This window comes from Macrobrachium rosenbergii, chromosome 6 (assembly GCF_040412425.1).
Source record: "Macrobrachium rosenbergii isolate ZJJX-2024 chromosome 6, ASM4041242v1, whole genome shotgun sequence".
NCBI lineage: Eukaryota > Metazoa > Arthropoda > Malacostraca > Decapoda > Palaemonidae > Macrobrachium > Macrobrachium rosenbergii.
The window spans coordinates 24,386,648-24,398,754 of NC_089746.1; the positions used below are offsets into that span (position 1 = coordinate 24,386,648).

The 12,107-nt window shown below is 35.6% G+C and overlaps 1 protein-coding gene across 1 annotated transcript in view; it reads left to right on the forward strand.

Annotated features, from left to right (window-relative positions):
• LOC136839346 (uncharacterized) overlaps nucleotides 1-10,558 on the forward strand; it is a 54,860-nt gene extending 44,302 nt beyond the window's left edge. The window contains exons 4-7 of the mRNA XM_067105239.1: nucleotides 7,542-7,771; nucleotides 8,496-8,610; nucleotides 9,113-9,256; nucleotides 10,043-10,558. Of these exons, the coding sequence (XP_066961340.1) occupies nucleotides 8,511-8,610; nucleotides 9,113-9,256; nucleotides 10,043-10,131 (333 nt within the window). The 5' untranslated portion in view covers nucleotides 7,542-7,771; nucleotides 8,496-8,510 and the 3' untranslated portion in view covers nucleotides 10,132-10,558. The remainder of the gene's footprint in view (nucleotides 1-7,541; nucleotides 7,772-8,495; nucleotides 8,611-9,112; nucleotides 9,257-10,042) is intronic.
• Nucleotides 10,559-12,107: the final 1,549 nt, after the last annotated feature.

Consider the following 12,107-nt stretch of genomic DNA (forward strand, 5'->3'; position numbering starts at 1 on the left):
TTTACTGCGCAATGTCGCCGTTTGATCAAAACAAGCAAAATTTAGAAAGTTCGGGTGACAAACGTGACTTTATCACTTTTCTGTCCACATAGATTGAATCGACGGACCAACAGGCCTTACGTTACGACGCTTGCAACAGATGGTCGTAAATCTGGAGTGAAGTGCTTTATTTATTGTATTATTGGGGAGTAAATCAATATCTTGTGCAAATTGCTTTGCTGTATTAGCGGTGATTCTCAAGCCTACCTTTCAGTTTCTCTTGATGGGTTGGACACTCATAAAGCCTTCAATAAAATCCACTTTATCAATTATCTAAGTAATGTAAAAGTGAGTCATAAGGAAACTACTGAATGTTAGTAAAATCTGAATGAACAAACCTGGTCAAAATAAAATGTAGAAAAATGTGAATATAGGCCAAAAGCTTTGTTAGTGAATAAACTTTACGGAATTTTCATAGAATCAGAACTAAAGCTTCGTACTAATACTAAATTAAAGACTAGTCTCTCCCCTCGAGACATGGAGGATTACATGAATCTTGGAACACAGCATGAATGAAAGGATTCCGAGATTTTAGGAATGATAAACTTTGGGTTTCGCTGCCTTCTTTACGCGCTTAGCATATTACTCTCAAAACAAATAACTTGAAGATCTGCCAAGTAAGTATTTATTCCAGAAACATTCGAGGAAAGATTTTAGTTTGCTTGCTTAAGATCTTTTATTCATTCGCTATAACGTGTCATTCTTCCAGGAAAGTCGAGTAAGAAAACTACACTAAATTTCTCTACAGAAAAGAAATGAAACTCTTCCATGTTCGCTCCAAGTTAAAACATCCGACGTCGTACACCTGGCAGATGTCAGTGTTGCCATATGACAGTCGACGGTAATCGCCATGTTTCTTCAACCTGAAATTCACTTTCTCTCGCGAACATATTTTTATTTTTTCCACTCTTGTGATCTTTGTTATTGCCGCCGCTATCTGCATCGCCCGTTACATCATTTACAATGGTTGCATGACATCACAGTCATGCACGTTGCTTACGTGGAAATAATTCACACAAACTGTGAGATTTTGCTTTATCATTATCATAATACGTCTATATCTTCTCAGATTTCAGAAGCAATTTTATTTCTTTAGACCGACTCGCCATGTTACCAAACGCAGAACTAAGATTGGGAAATAGATATGTAAAGGCATTTTTGCCTTTTATTATTATAATCTGAAAACAAAGAGGCTAATAAATTGCTGAGCAAGAATCCTGTGCAAAGAATGCTCACATTGAGAGAGAGAGAGAGAGAGAGAGAGAGAGAGAGAGAGAGAGAGAGAGAGAATGGGGTTCAGGTATACACTTGTATGCTTATCAGTTACACAAGGGCTCGGTTTGATACAGTATTTCATTTTCCTCACGAAAGATAACGACAACTTCAGGAGCAATTATTTGTCTCCTTTCCATTTGCTTCTTCTTCTGATACGCAGAAAACATGTCAAGTAAACATTACATCTTTAAGGAAGTTATATAAAAGAAACTCTTTCTCATTAATGAATTACTTTAACATATGCTCGTTTTTGCTTATATTAACTTGGGTTACTTTCACGACCAGACTCTACATATATGCTAAAATTTACTCACCTTCCTCTCCCTTCTCTTTATCTTGCTCCTCCGTCCCTCACCACACCTTCAGCTTCCTCTAATTTATGTTTTACCATGAATTTTCCATCCTGTTAATCCTTCGTGACCTTGAGGTTCAACCCTGTTCACGTAGCTTACTGACCTTTAGGCAAGGGTCCCTGAGAGCCCAATCTACGAGTAAGAGATACTTTTTCCACTCACAAAGGAGAAAAATGGGGTGATGATGCTAACTGCAAAGAGGGGAGTTGTAAATGACTGTTAAAAAATAATCCACACGAGGCTCGCAAAGGTTAACTTGCAAGACGTATCAGAAAACTATAGTAGAAGAATGACAAGAAAAGGGGTCAACTTTATCGAACTTCAAGAAGGGAAAAACTCCTGTGTAAAGGTAACTGACGGCAATTATAAAGATAGAGGGTTTAATAAACGGATTATACAGATTGGTAAAAGCAGTGCGTGAAAGTAGAGAAAATAATCATAAAAATGGTTGATGACCCCAATAAGAGAGAAAAAATGAAGAAGCTAGATAATGCTGAGACGATGAAGCAAGAAAAGAACGCTTCTGAGATTACCTTTGATAAGGAGGTAGTTTTAACGTCAGTATATAGACAAAATTAGTGCACCATAGACAAAATCGTTGCATCAGTCAGCCAGTGCCACACAAGTCTTCTAAAAATATAAGGTGTTAAATAAGCAAGTGGCAAAAGAATTATTTCTCTCCGTCCCTCTCTTTCAGTTCCCGATCTGTCACTGTCCCCCTAATGCCTTTTAGGTGGTACCTTTACCATTTATAATTTTTTTACTTTTTAAAAGAAATATTGCCGATCGGTTCCTTGCTGTATAATGAGTGTGATTGTAGTGGATTTCTGGATTCGGCCCCAGCAACTAAAGCCCAGAAATATTCAAATTTATTCAATTATTATTATTTCCTATTTTCACAAATAACATTGCCTTTTCTATTTCCAAAAGAAGAAATGTGGGCACAACACGTTACTGGGCTGAATCTAATTAAATGATAAACTGATTTACCGAACCATTATGGCTTTTGAAAATTATTTTTCTTCCTGATCGAGCTTTTGTTGGAATGTTCTGATAATATTTGTGTTCTGTTCCAAAATACCATTAAAAATAGGAAACTAGAAGAAGGTAAGAGTTTACCGTAAAGTTTCGCTGTTTTCTCTCATGGTCTGGAATGCCATGTCTCTTGAGGGGCAACTCAAACACACCGCATTTCGATTATGATGGCACACCTGGTGCAACATTTTTCACCTTTAGAAAATAAAAATGGCTAGCTCCAAATAAAAATCTTCAATAATGTTGTGGATTTACTAAACCTTTCTTGTTTTACTAATATCATCAACCTATTACTTGGATCAGTGTAGAAAAAAAAAAAAACCTTTCTTCTCACCAGTTAAAATAAAAATAATCTGATTCTTGACAATATAACTGATTAGGGTTGGAGTACACTACCTCGTCGTTCCAGGAATTAATCGAAGCAAAATACTGGTTCTCATCATAAAACTTCTTTTCATGCAATCAAGAACATGGAAGTACAATAGGTTTATGTAATGAGATCGCTTTGCTTTCCTCAAAACGAAAAACAAAATCATCACATTTATTTATGGAGAAAAATGTATTATGGATAGTATTCTTTTAAATCAAGAGGATAATAATGTTTACTAACAGTTTCTTTACAGTTCAGCAACACCAAGAGCAGTTATGCTCGATGGGGACGTTGAAGAAGTAGAAATGGCAATAATTTTAGTTTAACGTCACTTCTCCCTTTCGCAAGGTTTTGTGTAAGACAGACAGGTTCTAAGGTTCTTCAGATCTTTTCTGCAAGATCTGAAAGCTTCAGCGTTCGTTAAGTAAGAAATAAAGAGTCAACTGCAGTGACGAGAGAGAGAGAGAGAGAGAGAGAGAGAGAGAGAGAAACTACAGTAGGTAGGAGAAGAGAGAAAGTGAAAATCTACCTGCAATTTGCTGTGATTATTGAAGGTCTTCGTCTCTTTTCAGATTGCCTTTTTATTGTCCGAGGATGATTTCACTAACATTACGGAAGCATCCAATCATCTCTGAATTGCGATAGTTTCTGACATTAGTTGATTTTTGCACTAGATTACACGGGATATCGGATACAATTATTGACTTACACTTTACATACGCGCTTACAAACGCACATACACGCAGACACATATTTTACATATACATATATATATATATATATATATATATATATATATATATATATATATATATATATATATATATAAATATACATATATATACATATATATATATATTATATATATCTAATATGCAAACATACATACATACATATATGTGTACATGTATGTGTATGTTTGTGTGGTTTGTATGCATGCTTGTAAAGTTTAAGTGTATATAACACATACATGTACATGCACACTTACACGTGTCTGTGTGTGTTTATGTCTGTTTGTGTAAGTAATTGGCATTTTTCATTTATGTCTGTGCATTGGAAGAGAGAGGGAGAGAGGTTTGAGATCTTTCTAACATTAGGTAGATATTTCGTAAGCAAACTTTTGCAAAGAACTGCAAAGTAACCTCGTATGAGTAGCCTGGTTTTGCCCTACATCAGAAAAGCTGAAGGAGAATGAGGGAAAAGTAAAAATCAGTTTTTTCAAACAAATTCAAAGTTGATGAGATGGAACGGATGGAAAAAATAAAAAATATAGCAAACTAAACATTAGGCTACTAAAGTTGCTGAAAACTTAAAATCCTCTCTCTCTCTCTCTCTCTGTGACCGTCCTTATCATTTTCTGATTCCCTTTGAATACCATAGGCGGCCTTCTGTCCATAGGGCGAAGATTAACCATCACGATTAACTCCCGCGAGACAGGTGCTGAATTGGCTTCAAAGCGCAATACGCGTCTCAAAGGACAACACATGTAGTCGAAAGAAGAGCGAAAACGAAGAACCTCCTTTCTTCTCTTGCAGTTTATGTTCTCATCCCGGCTGTCCATCGGATGTCATGTTTCTAAAGTTTCTGCCGAGACGATGACCCGCAAGAATTCTTTTGAACGGCTCTCGCCTACAGTGGCCTGCCTCTAATGGCCGGCGTGGGTGAGTCGGCGAAATCTATTGGAGGCTTTGACGACAATGATTATGAAGATCGTCAGGTGACGACGATGGTCACGTTCAGTTGGATCCGATGGCTGCCGTCCGAGGCACGAATCTTCTCCCGAAGGCTGATTCGGCTTTTTCTCGTGTGCAGATCAGTGTGCAATATTTCAGAACGTAATTTTCTCTTACTTTTTCAAGCATTCGTAATACTTTTTTCGTAGATTACTTCATTAACTCTTAAGCATTTTTCAAAATCAGTTACTACTTGGTACATGAAGTTTTTCTCATTGCTTAGAATTTGTTATACTTGTTCGAGAATTTCATCTACTCATGAAAAGTGTGCAATATAAGTCATTTTATGGAGACATACTTAGCACAAGCGTCACATTCTGAAAACAAAGCAAGCTTCTATAAATAAATAAAAAACCCGTTTGACTCCAGAGTTATTGACGAAGCATATTCACCAGCTTTTCAAAACCCTTTGCCGTCTCTTTAAAAAAACACAAGATGCGTGACGCTGCTTAAGGTTTGAGCATATAGGCAGTGGTTCTTAGTCATCAGTACATAACGTTATGTGGCATTTCGTAAGTTTAGTAGTCATGTGAGGCTAATTCCTATGAATATTTCAGAAATTTCGATTTTTTGTTACATGTACTATAGGCTGAACTTATATCGAAGTTTCCTGATGATGCTTGCCCGAAACAGCCCTAACTTTAGGGATAAGGATGATGAAAATTAAAAGATTTTAAGAAGGATAATAACTTTGCGTCGCGTCTGACATCAGAGTTAATCACTTCTATCATTATTATTACTACTACTGATTTACAGAATCGACAAGCTGTCTACACCATTTACCTTAAAAGATTTCAGAAATTGTGTAAAGATTTCCTAAAACTCGAGGATGTTGAGAAATTCTTATGGAAAGAGAGAGAGAGAAAGGGGGAATTTAAGTTTTCAGCAACTTTAATAATGTTTAGTTCGCTATATGTTGTATTTTTTCCATCTGTTCCGTCTCATCAACTTTGAATTTATTTGAAAAAATTTAAGATTTCCTGATATAGGGCAAAACCACGCTACTCCTACGAGGTTACTTTGCAGCTCTTTGCAAAAGCTTGCTTACGAAATCTACCTAATATTAGAAAGATCTCAAACCTCTCTCTCTCTCTCTCTCTTCCAATGCACAGACAGATGAAAAAATTCCCATTATTTACACAAACAGACATAAACATGCACACACACGTGTAAGTGTGTATGCTCGTCTATGTGTTATATACACTACATGAGAGAGAAGCTTTCGTATAGGTGTCTATCGACTCGAGATCGTTGCGAAGTCATGGGCTTAACGTTCAAGGAAAACTGATGCTAAACTCAGAAGCTCTGTCCTCAATTGCCCAATGAAATCGAGCGTGCAAAGCCCTCACCTTTTCCTTGCGGCTCTTAGACCAGGAAGCAAAGCCATCTCTTAATACTACAAAGGCACGGTCATGTTCGTATTGTTAACAAGGCCATTAAGTCATTGGATAGCTCTGTAAAATCACGTTCAATGAGCGACTAGGCCTGTACGAACAGCTTTTAACCAGCAATAAGTTTCACAGCCAAATGAGAAAGAGGTACATTAGGAGGAAACTAGAGAAACTGAACAGACTAATACAAGTAACGAGGCTCAGAGCGGGAAGTAGCTGTCATCTACCAAATGAAGGCATATGGCACCTCCTTCAAATAGGAAATGGCGATACTTCCAAGAAGAATGATAAAAATAGTCCCCCAGTGCAAATCTTTTGAAAGCGCGTAGCTCAGAAATTTCATTCCCTCAAGCTCGGCCACATCAGTTACATACGCTGGAGCCATTGTACAACAATGCAGTGATTCTCAAACTGGGTGGCGTTGGGGTGCCACAGACAGTTCCTAAGGGTGCCGCAAGATTGTCATGAGTTTTGTCTTGGCTCGATCACCTTAATGAACATTTGTAAAAAAAGAATAAGTTTGTAGAATTCTTCATATAATTATGATTAGTGTGTCTACTCTAATTATGTTTATCTAATTCTTCTGATATGCTCTTTGTTTGTACAGTATATTGCTGCCTGTACGGTGTGGTGAGTTTGGTTTGAGTATTGGAATAATAATTTTATTCATTGAATAAGAAGTTAATTCATGCGATATGGTGGGATGGTCAAGAAGGGTTGCCACGGTAATGATTACATTGGTTAAGGCGCCATCAATATAAAAAGATTGAGAAGCACTGCTTTTCAGAATGGATAACTGAAGTATTGACACGAAATTATTTAATGAAATGACCCTGATTCCCTTGTGGAGCGTGAGATAGTGCTCATTATTTTGTAATTATTTAGAGAGCTTCTTTTTCTCTTTTTTTTTATTTTCCTTAAATCTATATCTGCAAGGGGGCGTGGAGGAAGGACCAGCTCTTAGACAATAAAGGTTGAGAACCACTGCTAGATGAGATCTAAGGTGAAACAATAAATAGAACTAACTGTAAGGTGCTTGCACCTTACAGTTATGAGACCTCGGGCTTCCTTTTACATGGGCATTAGTCAAAGAATATTGGAATGACTTTTGATATAATCAGAACTATTTACAGGTAACGATATTCTTATAATAATAATAATAATAATAATAATAATAATAATAATAATAATAATAATAATAATAATAACTGGAAAAATAAATACAGTCAATATCCAAATTGACCAAAGACAGTTGGCAGCAGTTATAATGCCTTCAAGCACTTTGCATAGCAACCTCTTCCTGAAATTTACGATGGCGCAAGCTGACATGCATTTATCCTCGTAGGTGGCCATGTGACATCATCACCAGATTAAGAAAGAAAGAAATAAAAATAAAAAGGGGGAAGTGAGGGGAGGCGCACTTAGATGATCCATGCTCATGTGATCGTTTCCCATTTCTTCTCGCTGAGGAAAACTAAGAAAAGGGGGAGGAGCGTGACCTGAGAGGGACAATCCGATTGTAATCTTCGCGGGTGGGTCTTCCGCTCACTTCAGCTCTGAGGGTCGAGAGGATAGGTGAGTGAGAGTGGCCTTCCTTTGTTCTCGATGGGTAACCGCGTTTCTGATCACATTTGTTTCTGTATTGTTTGATAAAAGGTGAAGACGCACAAGTTGTGGGGCTGAATCTTGTAGCGAATTTCTATTGCGGAGGCGTCAAGTTAATCATAATTTTCAAAAGTTGTGTAAAACTAATATACTGTTTGCCTGCTAGCGCATACTCTGGAATGGTAATCGATTTACAATACTGTTTCCGTTTTTATGTACATTTCTTAAGTTAACTTATGAAGAACTCTGTTAATCATTTTCATCATGTCAGTATTCTTGTAATCACCTGACATATATTTAATTTTTCATTTTTAAATATTTGGTAATTAATCTTTTCAAAGAAATAATTATGTGAACACCAGAAAGCAGGCCATTTTATAAATATTGCCTTCATCTATTAAAAATACCTTACAAAAGTTTGTTCTTCACAAACGATTTCTGGAATAGTAAACTAAATTTTTATAAGAATGATATTATCAAGTAGTTGCCAATTAAACTACCAACTAAGCGTTTACGCTCTAAGCTTCTTGAAACTCACGAAGCTCTTCATTTCCTTGTTCACATGTGAAATTACTTCCGACTTATTGTTGACATAAATAATCACCAAGATGTGATCTGGGAGACGCAGAGCAGCGGGTCTAATAATACCTAAAAAAAAATCTACCGGAATTTCTTTTATTTTCTTTATTCTTAGGCTACAAGGTTAGAGATGGCGAGGATCCTGTATTTTTCTGTTTTAATTTTGGCCGTCATCGGATTGGCCCTAGGCGCCTCAATTCCTCCAGAATCTGGCGCAGCCTCTCCTACTGGTAAGTATCATTATCATCGCCTTTATAAATATCTATAAATAATAAAAGTTAACAAAAAAATCAAAATCAACAAAATTATTATTTTTACCGTAATCTCTGGGTCGCTAGCCCCTGGGAGTCTCAGTATTAAAGAGTAAAATCAACAATAATTTTACTGTTTGGAAATTCTAAATCTACAGAGAGGTCTAGAAAGAACGTGCGGTCCTCCTCATTAATGGGAGCTAATTAGGCTCTCGAAAGCTTGCTTTATGAGAATTATGCTAGTAAGTTGTACGTAGGACCCACTACTCATAGTGGATCCTGGTTCCTGGTTGTACGGAGCTTTCGTACTTGTTTCAAGCACATATTCCAGTGGTTTGAAGAGGGATGAAAGTTCTGTAAACTATGAGGTATTACCACAAATATTTGGTTGAAGTTGGTATATTATTATTATTATTATTATTATTATTATTATTATTATTATTATTAATGGAACATTTTTACACCTCTCACAAAATGGCAGCTAGTCCATCATCAACAGTCAGCCCCTCCGTTTCAATGACTGCCGACGGGGGCTTCATGCCCTCCATCGCAATCAATCCACCTCCTGCTGGAGCCGTTGCCTCGCCCTCCGCCTCGACGCCCTCCGTCGTCATTGTGCCTCCAAGTAAGGACAGTTCCATCAGATAAGCCTTTGCGTTTGTTTCTGTGGCTGCTTTGTTCATGCACTTTCCAAGCAGGATAAATTGTTATGATCATATTTTTGTAGAAGCTGATATCAAATGTGTATCTGGTAGCGGAGATTTAGTAGTTAACAGGACTGAATACTTGTTTAATTAAAAAAAAAAACTAGCTTAATTAAAAAAAAAAACTACTGTTTGCCATATTCATTTTTAAAGTCTTCTGAATGCAGAAAGTCAAAAGATTTCTGATATTACAGGTATAGTGACTAATGGGACTCAATATTTTCCTAATTTACAAAAAAAAAAAAAGATATTTTCTTGTTATTAATTTCAAAAGTCTCTAAAACAGAGACTGGCTTAAGGTCGGTTATCATCATGATAAAATAGATTTTATCATGTCCAACAAATCCCCTTGAATCATTAAATTCAAGGGGGTTTGTTGGACATGATAAAATCTATTTTTTTTATGTTCCCTAATTCTCGCTAACACGGGAAATGATTATCGATAACTGATCGATGATTGGTTAGATGCAGGCCTCTGTTGTGATAAAGTGTGATAAAGAATTAGTGGAGTGAAATCCTAAAACTTTTACGTTTTATATTATTTTGTAATTTAAAACGTTTTACGTTTATATTATTTTGTAATATTTATTTCCAGTTTCACGCACCTAATAGTTTGAATCAGAGTTGGCGTAAAAATGGAAGTTGTATTAAACATAAAATCCGCATACTTTATTTTCCATTAATAACGCAATTCTCTTTTTTTTCAGCTATGCCACCAGCAGTTGCTAAATTTGTGAGCAAAATAAAGGCCGCCAAGGCAGCCTTGACAGCGTCCATGGCAGTTCCCGTCGTGTAGAGATTCCAAGACCCTCTAAAGGATATACAGGACGCTGGATCTTCTTAAAAGGATTTAGATAAGAAATAATAAACATTTGATAACTGTAGGAATACAGAATTTTGCTACAATGTTCTGTTATTCTTGATTTTGTTATAGGGACATTTTATCACTCAATTTTGGTAATGCTAAAATCTCTGGCCTTGGTTTTGAAAACTGTCGAAATTTCCAGGTAAATGATAATTATGAGAAGAAGTATATATTGTTTCACCTATACAGAATAACTTTTATATGAACAGAAATGGTTGTAAGAATTAAACTACTGAACATCACTGCAGTGTCACTGAAATACTATTTACAATTATGGGCCATCCTTTAGATATTTTAGTTGTTGAAGACCACTGTAATGAAAAGAAAACTTTTCAATAAAAACTGTTGTATTTATAAATCGTTTATTTGTCCTGTAAATGAAAAGATAGTCATAACAGACAGATACTGAATGCTTAGGAAAATCTCTATGGTATAACATAGACGCAAAGTATAGTGTATTTGCTCTTAATGGGTCATGACAATCCAAGGTTTTAGAGTTCTCAGTGTAAATAGAAAATGAAAACATGAAAACGTCTAGTAATTAAAATCCGCTCTGACATTTCGTAAGGTTAAAGGCTAATGGGATGGAAACCTACATCACGCCATTTGTAGCCCAGGCCGGAAGAAAGCCAGAAAAGGAGAAGGATGAAAAAGAAAAATGGATTACTGGATTTTTATAACCGCTCTGACATTTTAAGGTGCTAATTGGGTGGAAACCAACGCGCCATTATAGATCATATCAGGCCGGAATAAAGCCAGAAAAGGAGAAGGATGAAGTGCAAAATGGATTACTGGATTTTTGCTAACAATATACATCTTTTAGATTGGTATATACCAATATATTATAGATCATATCATATGTATTTTGTATGTATGTATGCAATTATATTATATATATATATATATATATATATATATATATATATATATATATATATATATATATATATATGTGAATATATATATATATATATATATATATATATATACATATATATGTGAATATATATATATATATATATATATATACATATACATATATATATATATATATATATATATATATATATATATATATATATATATATATATATATCTACTGGCACTTGCGCAAGCTTTTTATTTATAATCCTTAGCCATAATGACCTCTTAAATCTTCAATTTACGAGCAATTTTTCGAGCAGTTATAACTACAATCCCGGAATACAACTGCCTGAGGCTGGATGTGTTCCAAGTATTGTAAAATGTATCTAAACTCGACAGATGAATATATGTATGTGCTGGATTCGACTGATATTGCTTTTCATGGCATTTAGGAAAGGCTGCATCTATTTCCTAACTTTTTACAAGGCTTGGGGTGATAACTGCATCCAACAAGTGTGAGACATTCAAAATGTTAAGCGGTAGTTACGGCAATGAAACATACATACGTAGGTAACCGATCACACTCACACATACTCACGTAAAGTCTCCCTGGATTCCCTGTAGAAATCGGTGCCGTATAAGCACAGGGAATCCACGGAGATCCTACTTGTTATGGAAAGAAAATTTAATTAGGAGGAGAATAATCGTTAAACAAGAAACTGCGGTAACTACATTATCTAGTGCTTTTTGTAATTATGTTTCTCTTGTGGATGCCGTGTACTTAAGGACTGTGATGAAGAGAAACGTTTATTTTGCCAACAGACAACGACAATTCATAACAGACAGCTGAACAAACTGGGTCTTAGTATACCAAATTTCATTAATCCCAAGGACACTGTACTGTTTTATCTTAAAGATGGGAGCTTTTTTATGTTTAAGTTTGGACGTTCGCATACCATAAACCATTAATAAAAAAAAACATAATAATAATAATGAACACTTGTTCTTAATTAAAACTTGATAGATAAATAAACAAAGCATAA